At 39.9% G+C, this 22095-nt stretch overlaps 1 protein-coding gene across 3 annotated transcripts; it reads right to left on the bottom strand.

The window, feature by feature from the left end:
* Positions 1–59: 59 nt before the first annotated feature.
* GABPB1 (GA binding protein transcription factor subunit beta 1) lies at positions 60–20195 on the bottom strand. 3 transcript variants are annotated; one of them, XM_088172553.1, is made up of 9 exons: positions 20043–20195; positions 13271–13378; positions 12298–12465; positions 11637–11831; positions 10451–10562; positions 9967–10080; positions 8111–8296; positions 6738–6853; positions 60–1843 (listed from the first exon to the last, which is right to left on the bottom strand). In XM_088172553.1, exons 2-9 carry the CDS (start codon positions 13376–13378, stop codon positions 1691–1693), a joined length of 1152 nt encoding a protein of 383 aa, XP_088028679.1. In that variant the 5' UTR covers positions 20043–20195; the 3' UTR covers positions 60–1690. The 3 variants fall into 3 exon arrangements, with proteins under 3 accessions (XP_088028679.1, XP_014743238.1, XP_014743235.1); XM_014887752.2 differs by lacking the exon at positions 20043–20195 and adding an exon at positions 19811–19914; XM_014887749.2 differs by lacking the exon at positions 20043–20195 and adding an exon at positions 16276–19278.
* Positions 20196–22095: the final 1900 nt, after the last annotated feature.

Here is a 22095-nt window from a genome sequence, read left to right as displayed (position 1 = left end):
GAACAGCTTTGACCTTCTCATTCACACACAAACCAATTGAATTGATTCTACACTAGATATATGTGGAAAAGATATTTAATTGTAAAATAGAAAAAGTAGGCCAGAGTACAGTTTTAAGGGTAATTCTTCCGTGTACAGTATAGATAAACCAGACCTTTTGCTTAACTTTATATAAACAATTCCATAAAAGCAGTGAACATGGAACAACAAAGCAAAGCACAAAGTTTTATCTTACAGAAAACGGATCTGCACAGTAGTTCAAAATTTAATGTAACACAGCACTGAACAATCTTAAGGCAGCTCAGTCTAAGCACAGGACTAGAAGCCAGGAACTCCTGAGATCCATTCCCAGGTGACCACAGGTTCACACGGTGTTAAGCCAGTCATTTCACACTCCCTCGTGTTGCACTTAAACCAGTTCTAAAACTGAGACAGTAACACTCACTTACCTGCCACAGGCAGTGCAGTAAGGGTTCTTTAAAAGATTTTACAATGCTCTGGAGATGTAACGTGCCATATAAATTTTAAGCATAATAGATCACTGCACAGACACACACAAACACAGTATCACAGTGAGCAACGATGATGCTGGGTAGGAAGAGCATCACAACAACATAAAAAATTACCTGTCCAATTGCGTAATTAAAATGCAAAAGTCCGTTAAAAAAATGCATCACTGAAGTAATTTCAAGGCTATTGGGGAAGAGAGACCAATAGGGACATTCTAAGATAGCTACTGTTTGTGTTCCAGTGGAGACATTCTTTTCTAGTCATTACTGAACTTTAAAATGTTTGTACAGGAAAATTGTAAGACACACAAAGTGAAGTTTCAATGCCTCCACTACCAAATTTTGCCTCCTAATATGTAAATTAAGATACTTTTTTGTTCTTCTTAATTACAAATTACATTCTTCCAAGAAATATACCATCCACAATAAAACTGGCTGCTAGCTTACTTCAAATGACCTATAGGCTAAACATTTTTCTCATAATTTTTCTCATCTTTGCTGAAAAATACCTATGCAAGATGTATGTGTAGAAATTATAAAAACATGCAGCATATGTACAAACTGAAAAGTTTAAAAAATATTAGCTTCATATACATGTAAATCTACTTGGATATATCTGAAATTAAATATAAAAATTTCACCACCTAAAATAAAAAAAAGAACCAAAAATGGTTTTCAGAGAATCTGAGACAACTACTTAAAGCTGTACAAAGATTTCCACCTGGAAATGTCTTATTCAGAGAAGTTGAGCTGTTATCATGTAGAAATAACTGTTAATTAATTTTGTCACATAATCAAATTTCAAATTATCAGCTTAAATCAACATCACCCTTAAAACTGTTCTGTTTTTCAGAAGTTAGATTCATACTAAAATCAAAAATTTCACAAAAACATTGGCTTTTCATGTTTCTGGATCCCTTCAAAAAGATTTATCAACTCATTTTGAAACTGTAAAAAAACCAACTATTTACAGTATTTCATTTTAAATACTTTTCACAATTTCTAAATTCAGAGTTTTTATGTTACAAGAAATTAATCAGAGCTCACGGCTTAAGTCCAGTTATCAACTTGTAGCATCTTCTCTATCATGAAATCCCATGGCTGTACCTATATAGTGTACAGTTCAAGATTGTACTGCAGGTTTTTGAAAGTAACAGGCTTTGCAGTGTGTTCATTTTTTATTAAACAGCTTCTTTATTAGTCTGGAGGCGGTTCATTGCCTCTAACTTCTGCCGATAGGCCTCTGCTTCTTGCTCCTTCTTTAGAAGCTGCTGACGATATTTTTGTGCTTCTCTGTTTGCCTCATCCAGCTGTTTCTGAAGAGTTTCTCTTTCCTAGTAGAAACAGAACCAGCAATATTTTGTCAAACAAGTATCAAATACAAGCTAAAATGGTAAATACTTTTCCTTTACATGCAGTTCAAGTGTTAGGGTAGCATGGAGAAGCTGTTCAGTTCTTACTCAGGCAAACCTGTATGAATGCAGCTGTGCAAATTAGACCCCAATTATGAACCAGCCAACTCCCCACACAGGGCTGGAACTGTGGAGACAGCAAACCCGAGTCTACTGAGCTGCAAAGGCACCACACATGTCTTCACCAAAAAAGAGCTAAATGAAAAAAGTGGAAGCATGGTGATTAAATACTAACAGAATATATTTACATTTCTCCAATCTTTCAATCTAACAGACTTGTTCCTTGCTGTTGTATTTCTAATCAGACAGTAAAAATGACAAACTGTTACCTATCAGCCATCTGCACTGGGGAATGTCAGCTGCCCACTGACCAAAGCATAAACCTAACTGTTTCTAAACAGGGATTGATAGACTGCAATCCAGAGGTCCAATTACATCCCCAAGGACATCATATCTTTGTGAATTAACAGGCAATTAGCCAGATAAGCTTTTTTTCATTTTAAAAGCAGCTAGTAAAGAAATCCTTAAGTAACTGCAGAAATCCTGCACACAAAGATTGCTGGGGGTGGATATAAAATGGTTTCCAAGCAAAATGACATAGGAAATGCCACTTCCTCTGAAGCTGCTTTAGGAACTAAGGAGAACACATTTCCATCTCCAGTGATGCAGGTACTGTCATTTTGTCTGATGTTACTCTGAGCCCAATTGAAAAAGCAATTTGCTTGGGAAATAGTTTTGTTTTGATCAAATATTCAATCAAATACCATTTCATTGAAGTGCATCATACTTTTATGAGTAAGGTAGTATCGCATTTAAAATCATTCTTTCAACTGTAGTTGTTAAGTAGGAACAGTAAGGAAGGCTGCCAGAGAAGCAAGCCATCTCTCAGAAAAACAACTTATCAAAAAACTGAAGTCCAGTGAAAGCAAGTTGTCTTTTCCCCATATTCCCATCTCAGCAGTTCAGTATCACATTCTCATTTAATACCTCTAACAGTTGTCAGAAGTTTCAGCCCTGCACACTCCCATAAGAGCATCCCTATTCTTCACCTCTGATGCACTCACATATTTTCATGGTCAGAAAAATACAAAACCACTCTGCCTCCCTTCTACTTGCTACTGTTCTCAGTACTTGTCACAGTCACATTGAGCAGTCACATGTCAGCTGAATGTGCTGAAACACAATGACAGAGGTGGTCAGATCATTGCTAAAAGCAGCACCTGAACAGCAAAAATAACAAGTGAAGGAGATGTTATTAACAGGTTATTGAGAGACCAGCTAGAGCACAGAACAAACTTCAGTAAGTGCAACTTGATTATCCAAGGGGCTTTAAGAGCTGAAGGCAGAAGGCTAGGGCTTGCTCCATTTGGAGCATATGCTAATAAAATGAGAGCTCATCTGATTTTGCTTACTTATTTGAAAAGGAAGTTCGGCTTCCACCTCTGAAAATCTGGATTCTGCTTTTAAGGCAACTTTATGGACGGTCAGCTCATGCAGCAACTATCCTGACAGATGCCACAGGAACAGCAGAGCCTACACCTCAGAGAATCTGAAACATACCAAGGGTCCTCCAGCACCAGCCCAGCCCAAACATACTGCTATTTCCAAAAGCTATCTCTGCAATACCTTATGTAAAACAGCCTCATGGATTAAAGCCTTGGTGAGCTACAAGACAATTCCCATGGAATTAGTCAAAACAGTTGATCCTTCCACATGTGGAAAATAGCCTTTCCTTTTTGAGACTGGGATATACCGAGCTGGGCATTATCTATCCCATGAATTGGTCTCATATGAACCATCAAAAACCTAATACTTGTCAAGAAGCAAAGCTGCTCTATCTACTGGCCTGCATAGAAATAAGAACCATTGGTAGTTCACTGGCAGGAAGACCTGTGGTGCATTACAAACAGCAAGGGACTATCCCTGCTATGGAATGTGTGCAAACATTTGGGGATGGAATCACTGCTGTGGAGTGTGCACACACTGCAAACATTTGGACGTGGGGAGGCTCTTGAACAACATTTTTAGAGTATTTCCCACAGAAGACAGAACTAGAGCTGCATACCCAAAAGTAGTACAACACTTTAAGGAAAGGGTAAGAAAAAAAGGAAAAAACCCAAGTCTCCAAGACATGGCCAGAAGATAAAACCAGTAGCTACCAGACAAGCTAGCAATTCAAAGCACGTAGATTAGTCCAGCAGCTAACAGGCATCGTTTTTAGACTGCCACAGTCCCAAAAAACAGAATGAGTTAAGGAGATGAAACCAACTACTCTGTGTGACTAGGCAGTGGAAAAAACCCAATGCTTCTGGAAGAGCAACACATATCTACTGTGGACTCAATGGTCAAAACTGGCTCTTTGACATCTAAAATAGGGAGGACTGTATCTCATCTACCAATTTAATCAAACCCAGAAAGTGCTCTTGGGACATTCTTCAGAACACAACCAGAAGTGTTCAAGAGATCTGGAGTCCTTTTGTATCACCTACCCAGATAAAAACCAAATTAGAGGGTGCTCAGTGCTCTCAAGAAATCTTCCAATTTTACCAGAGAATTTTCTTCATTACACGTAATTTTCCATTGACAATAGGAATATCTATAACTAAAATAACCAACCACTCTTAAACAACACAATGACACAGGATATGAATCCATTAATATAATTAGTTTACAATGATGATTATTTTTTAGTCTAATCAAATGATTGTCTTGGTTCTAATGCGTGTCACCTTTCAAACATGCAACACAGGAGAAACAGTCAAATTAAAGAATGAAAATAAAGATCACTATATGTTAATGAATTATGCATGAAAATGAAAAACAGAGTATCTGTGTGACAGGTTTTTTTTGCTGCCATCCCATGTTTAAAATATCAAATTGCTTAGGAAAACTGCTGTCACTCTTCAAAATGAGCTGAAATGTTTTAACCAGACCCAGAAGAGAAGATTTAAAAACACCACTACAGCTTTAGCTGTTCCACAGTACTTTCACAGGAAAGTTTGTCACCTCACATTGATGGGAGGATTTTTAACTACAAAACCTTTCAAACTACAATAAACTGTCCACACACTAAGAAGTTAAAACAGCTGAAAAAAGCATTCAGCCCTGAATCAACTCTTTATAATAAAATAAAGGAATTAATTAGTGCAAGGCAAAGAAAAACAATAAATGTTTCCTGTATAAATATTTTGTATTTATTTAAAATATTTTTTTAATACTTTAATGACGGGAGGGGTCCCACTCTCTCCAAATTTAAATATCTACCACTGTCTGTGACAAAGAAATTTAAAGTGAACCAACTTTATGTGCACTTCTTTAATGCCACTACTACTAAAGTAAGGTAGCACCATAGCCCTGTGAACCACAAGAAGACCCCTAAAGTCAACCGGCCTTCACACAGAGGCAGAGGTCTGCATGTGCATTTCTAGTTGTACAGGCAGGGACAAGAAAGTCATCAAAACTTCCAATTAAAAGTAAGAGACCAAGTGACTCATCAAAACCAACTTCTTTCAGTATTTATGAAAAATGATTAACATACATAAACAAAACTGGTAATCCCCTTAGAAGATTTATTGGTATTGTTATACCAATTATCTGTAATTAGGAACAGGTCAATTTATCCCTTAATCAATCTGGATTTTAAAAAAATTCATTTAACAGAATTACTAAAATACTTAAGGAAATATATTTTCCTTTATGAATAATTCAGGCAGATTTTTAAAAGTGTGAACAAAAGAAATACTTTTATTGCAACAGTCATACATCTTAAAAAATGCAGCAAGAAAATTTCAACTGTCAGGATAATCTGTAATGACCACAAAGCTGCAACGGCCAAAAGTATTTGATGCAACAACTTGGGGACATGGAAAGCAAATGATGAGAGGTGGTAATTATTGTTATTAGACATGGGTAACATACAGCACATACTGTACAACAAAAAGTATTCAATGAGGCACAATTTGATAATATGAACAGAAGTTGAAGAATACAACCTTTGATAAATGAAATATCATGGAGTTGACAAAATGAGAACTTACAGTCTAGTCAAAGCAGACAGCAATTTTCATAAACTTTTGACCAAAACTGGTCAGCACAGGTAGAAGTAACAGGAAAAGGAATGAGATGGTTGACCTTTTGTGGCTAGTATAAAAAAAGCTACAATTTTAAACTGAACAGCTACATCCAATTGTCATATAAAAAGGAAAGCGCTCTCAGCATTTTTAGGTCTTTTGCAGTATAGTTTTAAAAAAACCAGAAGGTGCAAAGTTGTGTAATAATAAACTGCTTTGGAATTTAAAAAAAAAAAAAAAAGGCGGGGGACACCACACAGATAAAAATTTAAAAAACCAGAATCTTACTGTTTCACACTTCCATTAACAGTTATCTAGATACCATGAATGGAAAGGAAACATTGCTAAAATTGATCTCACAATCAGAAGCATGTGGCTGTAACAGAAAGATGAGGGCACAGTGCTCCCATTCACTCCTAGCGGAAAGAGTTAAGTCACTTGATAACGTATCAGTTTTAAAAACCAGCTAGTGATCTTCAAGGAAAAAAAAAAGTTTTCATATACTTAAACAAGTGTCATTTTTACATGCATGACCACAGGATCAAGAAAACAGCCCTCCTATTTTCTTTTTACAACAATTTTGTAAAAGATGAATTTCAGCTACAGGAGAGACCGAACAAGTTAAATCTTTCACACACTTCATTCTGTGGTAACACAGGAATTAACCTTCTGAACAATACAAAAACCATAACCAGATACTCAGTCCTCAACATTGTTCAACACAGATCATGTAACATACTCCTTACTTCTATTTCTGCAGACTCCACACGATTTTCAACAATCTCAATGCACTGTCTCTTCACTGGCGGTTCTTCACTTATTACAGTTTCTTCAGCAATGTCTGTTGCTGGAACTGTTAACACTGAAAACATATTTGTACATGTAAATACATTTACTTCGAATAATATTTGCACCATATAAAACTTGTATTATTTAAGTAATTTTATTAGCAGTAAAAGATGCAGATACTTTTGCATATGGAAACACATCTATATAATAAAGTGCACAATAAGCTCCGTGAAAAATCTACTAAAAAACTTCAGGTGTTTTTGTATGCTACTAAAGAACTTTAAAATTCCTCACTATTGAGGTCTACAGTAATTAGCTCTGGAATATCACTGCCATTTTTCTCGGAGTAAACAGACATGGCAGAGAAATGCAGCAGAGCCACCAGTCTGTCAACTCCAACTTCTGTAGCAGACCATTTATATAATGTTTCTTAAATAAATACTAAATACAAACCTTGCTTTTGTTTTGGTTAATGCACCTTAAGTAATCTTTAAAATCCAGTAGTTATTAGCCATGAATAAGAAAAGCAGGGCTCTCAGTAAAGTACTCTAATTCCTCACGCAGCCATCTGACAAATAAACGTGACTGTCACCTCACTTACTATCTACACCCACTCCTCATAATGATAACAAGGTGTACTAGTTCAGGCAGACTATGAACCAAATAATTTGCCTCCTGTGTACAGCTCTTCAAGCTTCATAGTGGGAGTCCTCATGAAGAAATCAGAGAAGGGATCATTTTTATCTAAATAGTGGCAGAGCATCTTTAAAAAAAACCACTCAAAGTGTATGCTTTCATCGCAAAATAGGATTTATCACACTAGCAGCTTCTACATAGCACATATGGCCCAAAGGCATGTAAGACCTGACATTTGTCAGATCAGTGTCAGTGTACTGACATTCCATTTCACTTACACAGATTGCTTCATGCATCAGATTTCTAAATCCAAGCCTCACCTCCCCACAATACTTCCAGCAAGGCAACAGTGTAAGGATTAGAAGAAGGTTTTTGTTTTACTCCATCTTCTAGTTTTTGTTATGAGTTTGTAAAAATCAAACTTACTGAAGACAAAGCAAGTAGTTATCCCTTTTCTCTTAAATGTCCAATGTCTCCTCCATAGTTTAGTAACTCCTCTATTCTCTCTCCTAAAGCAGAGGCTCAGCTGACGTGTTAACCCACCAAACTGCAGAGGCTTGTGTCTGAGCCTTCTCTAATCAAAGAATTCATAGAGGTACACAAAATGGTCCAAGCTATTTGCACCTAAAAAGTCATTACTATTAACGTAGCTAAAACAGTTCCTCAAGCTGGAATCATAGAAGTGTGCACTCACCTTGCTGCCCATCTGGCATGGTCACAATGATGGGCTGCCCTATCCCACTGGTTGGAATGGAATGCAGGTTACCCAGCTGAATGCCGTCTGTAACTATGGTAATGACCTGCTGACCTCCAGAACTGACCACTTGCTGAATGGCCCCATCCACGGATTCTGCAGTCACAACTTCTTCTGTGGCCACAACTAGCAACAAATTAGTAAAGCAATTAAGTCAATTTACAAATGAAGGTTTTATGATTTCAAATGCATTTTGGTACGGCTGAGAAAAAACGACTTCCATGCCTTTCAAAACTTGACCCCCTTGTATACTTTACTATGTATTATATTCCAAATAGCCTTTCATCAGGCCAACATAAAGCACTCACATTTTGACATGCACATGCAACACCACCCTTGCTCAATATAATAATATTGATATACCCCACTCAAAATTGATGCTTTGGGTTCAGTGTTAACAGGTCAGCAAGGACAGGAGCTGCTTTTAAGAACACAAATAACTTTTGCATTGTACACAAGCTGGACTAAGTTACACTAATAGTAGAATTAAAAAAATTTTAACCTGAAGCTACTTCTCAACCAGTGGCTTGCTGTACCTCAGACTCAGCCCAGATTTCTCTACTTTATATAATGGTCTTCAAGATGGTAACAGACTAGAGGACCCCTAGAGAATCTTATAAGTTTTGTCTGAACTCTATGAGTACTTCAAACATAACAACTTTTTTTCTTACACAAAGTATGAAATAAGACTAAAGGAAAAGTTCTGCAGAGTTGACATTTTTACACATTTGAAGAAAATAGATAAAACTTAAGAAGTAAAACAAACCCTGTATGTATATAATTTTATATGTGAAGGTGAAAAATTCCAGCTCAACTATCCATTTCAAACTCATGATTCATAGTGAGTACAAAGCAGTGAACTCTCACAGTTCTGTATCACTTCTACAAATGAAGGTAGCACAAGGAAAGCCTGCATTCAGAATTACAGCACATACCCCAGCTTGCACTGTATGCTGCAAATGGGGTATTGCACTACCATCCTTCCTTTTTTAAAACAACAAGATGCTGAGACAAAGAGCAAGATCACTGGTAGCACAATCAAGGAAATTCAAGAACACTAGCTCTGTATTTTATTTTCAATTTGCCAGGGTAAAAGCAAAGTCTTTGATTTAAATAACACATATTAAAATGCTCTCTATCTACAGAGATGAAACTAAAACCCTATAGACTGTGTTGTGATGTTCAAGATGACAGAAGGTAGATAAAACTCTGAAGCTTTCATCTTTTAAGTTAATTACAATATAACATAGAGAGAGAAATCACTCTGTAATAATGACTGCAGAAATTGTCTCCTGAAGAACTTTATGTTTAGAGATTACTGTCCTATAACACTGCTTAAATATTCACAGAGGTTTATTCAGGAAACCAAAGCAGCAACTCCCACACGAATAAGTGGTGTTGTATTGAACTTGATTTGGCTTCCAAGTACAGGCCCAGCAGCAAGAAAGACCACTGACACAAAGAAGTCCAAATTGCAAGTGCCAATACTAGGTGCTGTGGCAAACAGCTCTAATCTTTCAGTGTCAAACTCAAGTGCTGAGTTTTAGTTCTGGAAGGAAATTATGCTAGAACTTCTTCAAACCATGAAAGAAAAGAGAAGATTTTGTCTAAAGAGAAGCTATTCTGTAAAAAAGAAAAAATAGCCCCATAAATATGGTCATTATTCCCTCCTTGCTCTCCTTCTGTATCTATATCCATAGAATCATCATTTACCACACTACTTCATGTGCTGAAGGAAACCTGAAGTTATGGACTTCAAATTTAATAAATTAGTTTAAATGACTTAGCTTTCTAACCTGGTGTTTCCGAAGAATTAGACAATGGAGCTGATGCTTCTGCTAAAGCTGCCAACGTAGCTAATACTGATGTTGATGAATTTCCAAACTGTACAGCAGACACTCCTGTTTCATCTAGAAGGATGAAAAAAAATAGCTTATAAATTTAAAACCATCGAAGTCCCTTTTACTATTTTTATTGCACTGAAACTTCTAGTACATAGTCCATTTTCAGCAGCATTCTGCTGAACTGAAGTGCTATTCTGAAGTGAAGTTTGTTAAGCAAATAGAATTTCTGATAGTTTATATCTGTGAAGATTGTTGTTGTTGATATTTACAACACAAAAAACCACTGATGAGGAATATGGTAACTATTCTTACCACTGTTTTTCCTCAAATCTTTTCACTAAATGGTGAAAATCAGTGAAAATATAAAATCCCAGTAGCCATCCTTTAAGCATCTAAATACCTGTTCTATTGGATGTATTTGCAGAAGATACCAGACCTGTTAGGTTCACCACCCCTCCAGGTCCAATGATGAACTGCGGTGTGGCTGCGTGTATCGTCACAGTGTCTGGACTCTCGGGATTCGTGTTGATTTGGTTCTGCATTGCAATCTGGGACACAAAGAGAACAACATCATTCCCACTGCAGGTATAAAGGAGTTGTTGATTTTGTAGAAGAGCTAGAATTCTTGCATGCTTCACACAAACAAGAAACATCTCCCTCATTACACTCATGCAATACACATACATTGTGTCCTATCTCCAAGTACATAGGAAACTTTTTTTTGTTGAAATCTAAAGACAGAAAGTCTGTTGGAGTGAAAGAGTTTAATAACACACCACTACTTCTCCTTACCAATTATTATAAGAGGACAAGGCTCTTTTGCAGATATGCAAGATCACTTATCTAAAAGAGAAGTCTAAAGAACCAAGACTGCTGGGGCAGATACACATTAAGAAAAGCTACTCTGACAGCTTTGCAATTGCCATGAAATGTACATGGCAGTCTTCTTGCCTTTCTTTGAATTATTACTAACTTCTGTTTACTACACCTTTTGCAATCAGGAGGAGGCTAAAGGAACACACCAGCAGTTCAGACATTTAAAGACATAGGAAGGCTAAAGATTTATATGGTGGCGTAATATTTTTCATTTGCTTTGCATTCTTTTCTAAGTAATACTTGTCACTTAATTTGCCTTTAACAACACTACCGAACAGTGAGCACACGTTTCCATGAAATTATCTATTATAATCAATTCTCCAATAATTCAATCTTAGCTTTTCTAATTCTAGAAAAATTGGCATCTCTTCTCTCCTGTCTGAACTCCAACTGCTAGGGAATTAATATCCATATATGAAGCTAACTGAATACTAGGGGATAATCAGAATTTACTGTCAGAGAAAGCAGCTATTTCTTTACAACTCAATTGCAAAGAGTCCACCTACCTCTGTGTATGACATCACTTAAATTTAAGAAAATAAAGAATACTTATACCTGACTATGTAGGTGGTGAAAATGTTTTTTGATCGAGTAACGTTTACTAACATTAAACTCATTTCATGTAATGAACTAGATAGTGGCGTTATCAATACATGGTGTCACAGCTGCTGCAGTAAAAGCTTAGTTTATGACGTGTAATCAAATACTTTGCTGTAAGTTCCTTAACATGAGGAATTAAAAGTTACCTGTAATATTTCTGCAATGTCTTCATTTCCATTGTCTACTGCAATATCTAATGCCGTTTTGCAAAATTTACTCTGAGCATGAACATCTGCTCCATACTTTATCAAGAGTTCTACAACTTCTTGGTGGTGATGTTCAGTAGCCCAGTGAAGTGCAGTCATTTTAAGCATGTCCTTCGCATTGACATCAGCACCATGCTACAAACAAGATCATTGCTTAAATTATATAATTAGAAATATCTTAATTAAATAATGCTGGTCAAAGAATGAAGCCCAAAATTGTCTTTCTCCATGAGGAATGCCCTGTTATCTTACATTTACATATTTATTAAAAGTAATCCAGTCTATCTACCAAATACATGATTTACTTCAAAAGGATTACAGATTTTCTAAAGCACATATTACTTCTAAAATCTATTACTAAACACAACATCCAATTAGGGAGCATTCTTATTTTGAATCAGCAGTAAATAATTCACCTGAAATCATGGTGATTTTAATGTAAAACAAATTACAGTTCAATTGGACAATGAAGCTCCCAATGCATACAGTTCAACTATTCATGTTATTTCAACGTTGGTTTCATGACTAAAAGCAAATTGCAAATATCTGATCATAAACCATTGCAATAACCCCACTTCAGACTTGTTCCAGCAGTTCCTACCTTAAGTAAGACTTCTACTATGCTGGCATGGCCTTCTGATGCTGCCATATGTAATGGAGTTCTGTCCACTTTGGTTCTGGCATCCCGACTCACACCTGCCCGCAGCAACACTTCTGTGGTGGAGTAGTGTCCATACTGTGCTGCTAGATGAAGTGGAGATGTTCCCAACTGTAATGGAACACAAAACACGCATGTCTAACAGATGGCAGTACAAAGAAAGAACTTCTTCTTATTCTGAAGCCACCAAACCCAGGTGTCAAGCCACCACTTCAAAGCCATTTTCCCCAGCAGTCTCAAGGAGAGAAGCTATTGGGGCCTTTACAGAATACGAACAGGGAAATTTGTTCTTGCTTTCTTTTTACTCTGTTTTTTCTGTCTTTTTGATGTGCCATTTCAAGAGGCCTAACTTCATTTTTAGGTTGGTCAACAGGGACCTTTGGAAGTCAATTAAGTCCAGTCTCCTGCTCAAAACAGAGTTAATTTGAAGGCTAGGTCACTAAGCAGATTAAGGCTCTTAAGACCTTGTAAATGCCCTAGGAATTTTGGGTACCTGAACTCTCTCTACAACCTATTCAAAAATCAGCACCTCCAAAAGAAAATGCAGTACCCCTGTATCAGGGAACTCTCAGCTGCACGTATTAGATAGTTAGAACTGTTTTCATAATTCAGACCTCTTACTATACTAAATGCATAAACACAGTAACTAGGAGGATGATTGCTACTTTTTCCCATTAACCATTCCAAACTTCATTCAAGTCACCAGAATGTGCTCATTCACAGTCTGTTACTAAAATCAGTAGGAAGTCATACGAAGAAACAGACAATTTTAATTTTGAATTAGACATTAGATAATCTGAATGCAGAATTCCAAGAAGAACTGTAATATAAATGCTAAATTGTAAGAAAAGCATTTCTTTCTTCACGTGAGAAAATTAAGATGATTTACATTCTCCACTGCAAAAGTTTTCATTACCCAATCTGTGGTAAAAGGTGCTCCATTTGCCATCAAAATGCGAACTTCATCATCTTGACCTGCTCGTGCAGCTTCTAAAAGTTTCTTTCCCAAATCTACTAGTGACATCTAGTGAAGAACATAAAGGAATATAAAGAAAAAATAATAACATTAACACTACTTTACATACATACTTGTTGCCTTTCCTTTTTTTTTTTTTAAATAGTATTTCTGAGCTACTCTGAAGAGCTCAGAAACTGGAGTTGGTATTTTAACCAGAACAAGCTTTATTGATTGCAGTAAGCAGTTTGCTTTTAGAATTACTTCTGCCAGCCAAACAGAACTGATACTGGTGTGAAGATTTCAGTATTACAATGCTTAATTAACCACTTAAGTAACCACTCTAGCTATAAAGTTAAACAAAATTTAAACTGAACTGGATGCACATTTCTTATAGCAGAAGGTGGTTTCAAAGCTCTCACCTGATACTGCAACCTTCTGCAGCTTTCTCCAGCTTTCAAACAGTGCTATATCATGGCTGCTATGTCACGTACCCAAAAGCACTACATCCACTTATCCAAAATGCCTACATGTATTTAAGAGGTACCACTATGCAAATGCACTGAAATAGATATGAAACACAACACCTGACATCTTGTCCATCACTATTTTTGTTCACCCTAAAATATAATTTCCATACCCCCAGATGCAAAATGACACAACAAGCATATTATTGTACTATATACAACAGATTCATGCAGTAAATCTTTGCTGAAAACAAATATTACTACCTGCTTTAACTGTCTACACTTACTAAAGATGTGAAGTGCAAACTTTTGAGACATGACTGAGATACTAGCTGAAAAACTTCCACATCACGTTTGGATAATGTGCCTTTTACACCAAGGTTCCATATAATACTTGCAGTAATATATGTAGACTAATTACACCTGTTTCTGTTGCAGCAAAGATTTGCTAGGAACAACTTTTTAAACTCATCCAATTTCAAATTTGTTATTAAATTTGTTCAGCAAAAAAAATCAGAACTAAACCATAACTTATGCTACTAAACAAAATATACTACTACTGACATTTCAGTATACCTATAGCTATGTTTTCTACTACCAGGATGCTAAAAATGGAATTGCTTTCATCAGTTTAGTTTCCAGTCACTAACAAAGTTAAGTCTGTATTACTAATAACAGCAGTTGTGAGGCCATGCAGCCAATGTCCTACACAAAGTGAAGAGTAGATCAATCCAGGAGAGAAATCCCATTAAACATACAAATCTATCACAAAACCAGTATTTTTAGAAATCCCTCTGTACCTAGCTCAACAGGCACATTGCTCAATAAACTGAAAGCTGTTGACTTTGGAAGAAACTAGAAAGAAGACCAAAACACTGCAAATGCAGTACTGAACACCTATTGGTAGGGCCGTGAACTAGAGCAGATGACCTCTGTCTACAGAACTGACTGCAGGCAGCAATATCCTTGTCACCAAAATGCTCCATTTATGTCCATCCCTCTGGTAGATGTGAACACATTGATTTGTCTCCAGCCGGAAAAGGGAAGAGAAGCAGGAAGGTGGCAGGACAGGACAAATACTGACAATGGGAAAAGGAAGGAACACAGATGCAGAGAAGGGACAACTGCTGTCTCTCTTCCATAAAGAAAAAGAGCAAAAGAGAAAATCTAGGAAAGATTCTAATGAATGGAATAAGAGAGTATCTGTCACATCTGTTAAAGAGAAATACTAGAAGTAACAATACCGAACATAAGGCAAGAGATGACACTTGGCAAGTGCAGCAGTGAAATGAAGGGATAGAGTACTCTCTTTATATGGCTTTTTTTTTCCCCCAGTGAGGACTACAAGTTAAGGAGAAAAAGTATGCTCAGAGACATCCTTCTTCTGGTGGTCTAATACCACCACATCAAGGCCCTCCAAAGCAAAGGAAAGCTGGAACTTAATACAAAATACTGAGGTGACAACTAGCTCAGAAAGACAACTCTCCATTTTCCTTATATTTATTTTTGGTTTAAACAGCAGTAGAGCAAAGCAACTAAGAAAATCTCATTTTGGAATTGCAGAATAATTAAGGCTGAAGGGGACCTCTCAAGGTCACCTAGTTCAATATCCCAGCCTGAGCTGGCGCAGGGCTCAGTGCTGCTGAGTTTTGAATGTCGATGGATGAACATCCTACCATGTTTTCAGCCTCATTCCAGTGTCCAACCACCCTCACGGAAGCACTGCCTTCAGTGTACACCCATCTTCCTCCACTAACCAAAAAGACAGTCACAATAACAAGCTTATACTGGATGTCTGTTAAACCAAAATAGGCAAATTAGTCTGTACATTTAACAGCCTATTCAGAACCCTCTGCCCACATCTATACACTACTGAAATGAACTGCAAAGTTGTTATGAAAACCCTGTGCAGCAAAAGTCAAGCCACCCCCCCAAAAAAATAAATTATGGTGACCTGCAAAATACCAGTCTCACTCCCAGGAGATGTTAGGGACAAACTTCAGATCAACACCTTTTCAGTCCCCTGAACTCCCTGAATTACTGTGGAGCACAGTCAATGAAACACACCAGTTATCTTCTCAATGCAAAACTAAATAGCTTTATAGTACACTCGATAAAAAATATTCTAATCAAGGAAAATAATAACCTTTCATTACCACATATTCTTTACATTAACCAACACTCTCTTGCCTCATATAAAGTGTTTGTATTTTAAACAAGCACAAAGCATCATACAGGCTGGTATATGCCTCATAATGTAGAATTTAAACTTCAGTTAAAAGAGAAAGGCATTAAGTTTCAGTTTCATGGGGTACTTGGAAGCATGCTTGGGCCATCTAGTGGAAAAAAGAAAAAAACAGAGCAAAATTCCACTGTTCAACTAAAATAACAAAAATCCATTATACGTCACTAATGCACTAACAGCAGCAAATGAAGAGGAATTTCCAACAAAACTCATGCATGTTCAGTCACTTTTAACCAATGACTACTAGCACTTACAGAATTTCTGAAGAGCAGTCCACCCAAAGCCGATTTCCACATGGCAGCCCATTCCAAGGACGGGTACTGTAAGAAAGCCCCGAGTAACAACACACCCAACTTCCCCTCTACTCATGCACAGTACTGGGACATAGCCAGAAGGGTGTGAGAGTCACAACCTCCCATCCCAGAAAACCTTTCCAGCTGCTCTCTCCAGATCACTCAGTAACACTACAACAGTGCAGTGATACTATCACAAGCAAGATACAATAATACATTTAAAATTGAAATGAGATTACTATTTCAAAGAGCACTCTTGCTGCTACTCCAGTGTTAAAATCAACTCCGCTGAACAGTGTTAGAGGGTTCTCTTCACTGTGTCATTTCCATCAAGCTCTGCTAGCATGACAGCTGTGTAACACTTTGCATGAGGACTTTTTCTGAGAATAAAAACATCACGGGCTCAGAAATAAAGGCTTGAGACTGTTGGAGTAATTCTTATGGCAATGTGATAATGTTTTCAGACTTCTAAGAGCTCCTACACAATTGTGTGAAGAGAGGGTTTTGTCTACAACTGAGTAAATAGGGAAGAGCTTCTGCTTGGTTTAGACTTCTCCGGATTAATCACCTCCTGAACTTCCACGTTCCTGCAACGTATTCTGCACAGTCTCATTAGCCAGATGCCACACTTAACCGACAATTTAAAGTAACATCAAATTATTATTTCTATTTTACTTATGTTCAAAAGAAAGTTATACTACTTTTTCACATCCATCTGAGATTCAGGTTTTTATATGCTCTATGAAACTCTGAAGATCACACTGTTACCAGAAGGGTATAGAATAGCACTCAACAGTTGAGGTGGAACTGTGTGTGAAATAGGCTCCATGGGAAGAGAGTGGAGCTAAAAACCTGGCAGCTTGGGATGCCTGGGCTACCACACCACAGTCTATAGACAACAGAGCAGCAGAGTCTGCAGTCCAAACTAAAACTGAGTTTGGCTCAAAACGTTGCAGCATCTCTCAGGCTGGTGTCCTTGTCCCCAGAACCCAGTGCAGTGCTATCACTGCAGTGCTGAGCTGCATTGCTCAAGATCAACAGGCACAAAACAGCTGTTGCAGAACATCTGCCAGCATGGAGATCTCCCAGCCCAGCGTTTGTCCCATGGTGCACTCCTGAAAGGGACATCTTTACTCTAGAGGAGCATGGACTGTAGAAGTGCACTTCTCAAGGGTACCTGAATCAATACACACCATACCTCTAATAAGGTAAGGATTTGCAATCACAAAGTTTCATTAAAGACTCATTAAACACTTTTCCCTGTTCAAGTGACAGATGGCAGAATTGTATCTAGAAGACAGCTGGAGACCTATCATCTCTCACATTCATTACATCTGGAAAAAGAATGGCCTTTCAGAATGCCTTTTTCTTTCCACTACTTAAGAAAAAAACAATGTAACCCGCTTCACCAGACCTGACCTTCAGAAATACTATCACCCTACTGATTTCAACATCTCACAGTATTGATAGAAATTCAGAATAGCCATTTCCAGCTAATTTTATGCGCCTGTCCATACCAAAGTCAATAATATTTTGAAACACATCAGAGTAGTTAGCCTATCTCGATCACTTTGGCATCATTTTAATGTACATATCAAGTAGCAGAGATTATAGTGACTTACATGGGATAAAGTCAAAAAGTTCCCATCTAGTTTCCTACATGAATCAAACATCTTTTGACAATGATTTCACAAGCAATACTTCAGATCTTAATATAAACATCATAGGCTTAAACTATCCACGTTTCTATCATGATAGTGAAAATTACACTAATATGTTAATGGCAGTCAGTGTTCATTCCAGTGCTTTCAGCTTTCCTCCGACTGTTGTATTTGTGATTAAATTCTCTCTAGTTCGCTTGAACAGCAACATGACCTTCATGTCAGACATGCATCAAATGAAAAATACCTGATCTGAGAAAAGCAAACATTGTTGAATAGCTTAGTGGCAAAGACAGCCAGGCTGTTATTAATGCAGGTCTGTCTTCCTATTAGGCTCACACGTTAACTTAAAAAAGCACCAATCAACAATGTACTCATTAAATAACAGAGACTGTAGAAAAGTCTTTTCTTACAAAGAAAAGCACAGATTTGGCCATTATCTGCAACATCTAAGGAGTGTTCTTATGCAACAAGGGTGAACCATTGCCACCAAGATTTGGACTGGCACTGCCAACAAGCTATACAGTTTTCACAAATTAATTTGGCACTAGATAGCAAAAAGGTTAATTTGCAGCAGCTGTGATTGACATGAAGAATCTAAGGGCTTGTGATGTAGCCTTTGAACTGTACCGTAGGCTTAGGAGGCTCTCTCAGGTTGATTAAGCTTGAAAATACCATCAAATAAAAATCATCCACCTCCTCCCTACAACATCCGTTTTATCATGAGGAAACTTCCTCGACAGTTTCTGCCTGGCACATAGGCCTAAAAAAAACCTCAACTAGAAAACAAAGTGTTTTCAGCAAAGAAAGTGGGTCACAAACAAGTGTCTCTAGTATATGCTGATGTGCCACATACACTCTTAACCTTTCTCACACGGCACACTTATGTTCTCTTACAAACGTTTGTGGGCATACAAAACTCAGCTAACTGCACGGTCTCACTAATATTCAGAAGTAACGAATAATTTAAAATAGGCTGAAGAACTGCAGGGTGTGCATTCACAACTCTGAAGCATTCGCCGTTAATCAAAGCCACCTCAGTAAGAAGGTTAAAGGAAAATACACAAATGCCTTAAGAACTACCACAGACGACTTCCTACAGGGGATTTCACCGACGTGCCACGACTGTCCCACCAACGGAAACTACTCTATTTGGGGACAACAGAAAAAAAACGACAATCCGCACTAACGTATAGTATCCCACTTTTATGGTCCCACCACACGCTTTATTAAGAGTCCAAAGCAAGAGTTACAGACTGCGGGTGAGGGGCACTGCGGAGGGGAAACCGCTCCCTTCCCGCCCGAGCCGCCTCTCCCCAGGGCACCTTTGGCGCCAAGCTCGCGCACGCAGCCCCGCCGCCTCGGGAGCCCGGGCCGCGGCCCCACCGGCCCCCCCGGCCCACGCGGGGCTCGGGACCGTGCCCACGCGGCCCACACCGCGCTGCCCGACGGAGAAACCCGCGGGACGAGCCGAGCCCCGCTCTGCCCCTCAGCTCCCGGGTCCCTCGCCGGGCGCGTCGCGCTCGCCCGCGTCCCGCGGGCCGCCCAGGCCGCCGCCGCGGCCCAGCGCGCCGCCCGCGCCCCCCGCGCGGCGGGGTCCCCGGAAGGCCGGCCGGCCGCCCGCTCTCCCCGACAGGAAATCCTGGCTGGGCTGGGCGCTGCGGAGGGAGCCGCGGCACCGGGTTCCGGGGGAAGTGGAATTATTTTTTACCAGCGAAGAGATCAACTTCCACATCCGGTAACAGGGCCCTATACAAAGGCGCAGACTGACCTGGAAAAGCTTGGCCGGCCCGGGGGGGGTGAGGGAGAGACGAGGCGCGGGGACGGGCCCTTACCGTGCTGCCGGCCCGGCCGCCGCCGCCGCACCGACCCGGGGCTCCGCAGGCCGAGAGCCCCACACGAGAGTCCGCGCCGCGCCCGGCGGAGGGACACGGCGGGCGGAGGGGAGTGGCGCGGCTCCGCGCGGCTCTGCCCCGCCGCGGGCGCGCGGGCGGGCGCGAGGCGGCGCGGGGCGCCCCGGGCGGGCCCGGAGGGGCGCCCGGCACTTACCATGGGCGCGGGAATTACCTTATTAACACAGACATCGAGGGAAAAGGGGCGCGCGGAGGGATACGGCCTCACCGCCGCACAGCGCGCATGCGCGCCGCCGCGGGGAAAGGCGGGGAAGCGCGGGCTGGAGGGGCCCCGCCATGTTCCGTCCCGCTGCCCGCCCGGCGGGGGCAGGGCCGGCCCCGCGTTCTTGGCGGGTCCGGGTGGCCTCCCTAGAGGCAGCTTATGGAATAAGAACAGGGGCGCTATCCTGGGTTACTCTCTGCCATAGGGCGACGGGGCTTGCGTCTCACGTCTCTTGGCTGCTGGGGCACCGCTTGTGCTCCCAGGTGAGGGTGCGCTGTCTGAGCATAGATTTTGCTGCTTGCCTGTCTGAGGCAGGGCTTTAGAGATAATCACGGAATCACTTCGGTTGGAGAAGGCCTCAGAGATTGTAAGAGTCCAACGTGTGACCCAAAGCCACTGTGTCAGCTTAGACCATGGCACTGAGTGGCAGGTCCAATCTTGCCTTCAACGCTCCCAGGGACGGTGACTCCACCACCTCCCTGGGCAGCACGTTGCAATGTCTAATCACCCTTTCTGTGAAGAAATTCTTAATGTCCAACACAAACTTTCCCTAGCACAACTCAAAACCGTCCTCGTGTTCTTGCAATGGTTACCTGGAGAGACCAACTCCCTCCCATGTGGCCACAACCTCATATCTGGGAGTTGTAGAGAGCGATAAAGTCACCCCTGAGCCTCCTCCAGGCTGAACCCCCAGCCCCCTCAGCGGCTCTTCACAGGACTTGTGTTCCAGGTACCTCACCACCTTCACTGCCCTTCTGTGGACCTGCTCTAGCCCCAAAATGTCCTTGAATTAAGGGTCGGAGAACTGGATTCAGTACACAAGATGTAGCCTCACCAGTTGCAGATACGGGGGAAGATACACTTTGGGATCATAAAGATTGGACTTGATAGGATGACAGTTCCAAAATAGTCTTCAGTCGTTGCTGCCCTTTCACAGGGCTCTGGCCGTCAGTCCCAGGCCGGTACTGAACCTGACAGCCCAGGCCCTGAAACATTCTCTCCCAGTTTTGTTTCAACAATGCAAAATGGTTGTGCTCACATTCTCCTCAAAGCTGTTCCAAGTTGCACATCTGCTACTGTGAAGCATGGCCCTCATAATCGTCATCCTTCAGGAAAACACCAACAACAAAATTCCAGTCTGTTATTTTGGAGATTATAATACCCACTAGATAATCAGAGGAATACCTGTAATAACTTTGTTTACAGAGCCATTATTATTTGCCTTTGACCTCCCTAATGCAGCTTTGTACAAAATACAAATAACAGTATTGGAGTAACCGTTTCTTCATATGTTGTCACCTGTGGACTGGTTTTTCTGGGCCTGCTCAGCCAGAAGGCGGCACTAGAGAACAAATCCAAACACCTCGGGGCTGCCACTGGTTACCCAGAGCATAGAAACCTTAAATCCAACCTTCAGCACGTTTCTCTTCCGTTGTTAGCAAGTGTCTGTGTCTCTCAACAAAGGTTTAGCATTTTCATTTACGCAGTAGCAGTAGACACAGAAAATGGTACTATGTCCTCACAGGTGTGTGCCTATAAACGGTAGCAGTGCTACAGAAAAGCCAATCTTTCCATATTAATGACAATCTTTCATAGAGGTGAGGAATGCAGTCTGCATTTAGTCCATTAGCACTGTATATCAGTTTTCACTATTATGATCACAAAATAATCAAGTCTGGTTCTTTTACAGGATTCACCAAAAACAAATGCAAGAGAGAGGCACTGGATGTCTGATGTAGGCAAGTAAGGATACATTTCCCATCTGTAAAGTAGTTGGTTTCTATTTTACCCCACTTTGGAAGATATAAGTTTTTTTAGCTAAATAATCTAATACATTCTACTAAAAAGCACACCAATTTCTACTGTTTAAAATTATTTTCTTTATTTATTTAATACTGCTACACAAGAATATACGTGCTGATAGGAAAATGTGTTCTAACCCGAGGCAAGCACAGCATGTTATAAGGTAATCAACATTATTAGCATGTTTTAACAAGCTCTGAAG

This window comes from Sturnus vulgaris, chromosome 13 (genome assembly GCF_052056855.1).
Source record: "Sturnus vulgaris isolate bStuVul1 chromosome 13, bStuVul1.hap1, whole genome shotgun sequence".
In the NCBI taxonomy this organism is placed as follows: domain Eukaryota; kingdom Metazoa; phylum Chordata; class Aves; order Passeriformes; family Sturnidae; genus Sturnus; species Sturnus vulgaris.
This window is presented reverse-complemented; position numbering and strand designations above follow the sequence as displayed.

Bases quoted from the DNA above. Each gene is read 5' to 3' on its own strand.
- GABPB1 (XM_014887749.2), bottom strand. From the start codon at position 16,317: ATGTGGAAATCGGCTTTGGGTGGACTGCTCTTCAGAAATTCT. The intron at 13,379-16,275 runs GTAAGTGCTAGT...GTTCTTCACTAG, and splicing joins GACTGCTCTTCAGAAATTCT to ATGTCACTAGTAGATTTGGG. The intron at 1,844-6,737 runs GTAAGGAGTATG...TGTTTCTACTAG, and splicing joins TGGAGTCTGCAGAAATAGAA to GAAAGAGAAACTCTTCAGAA.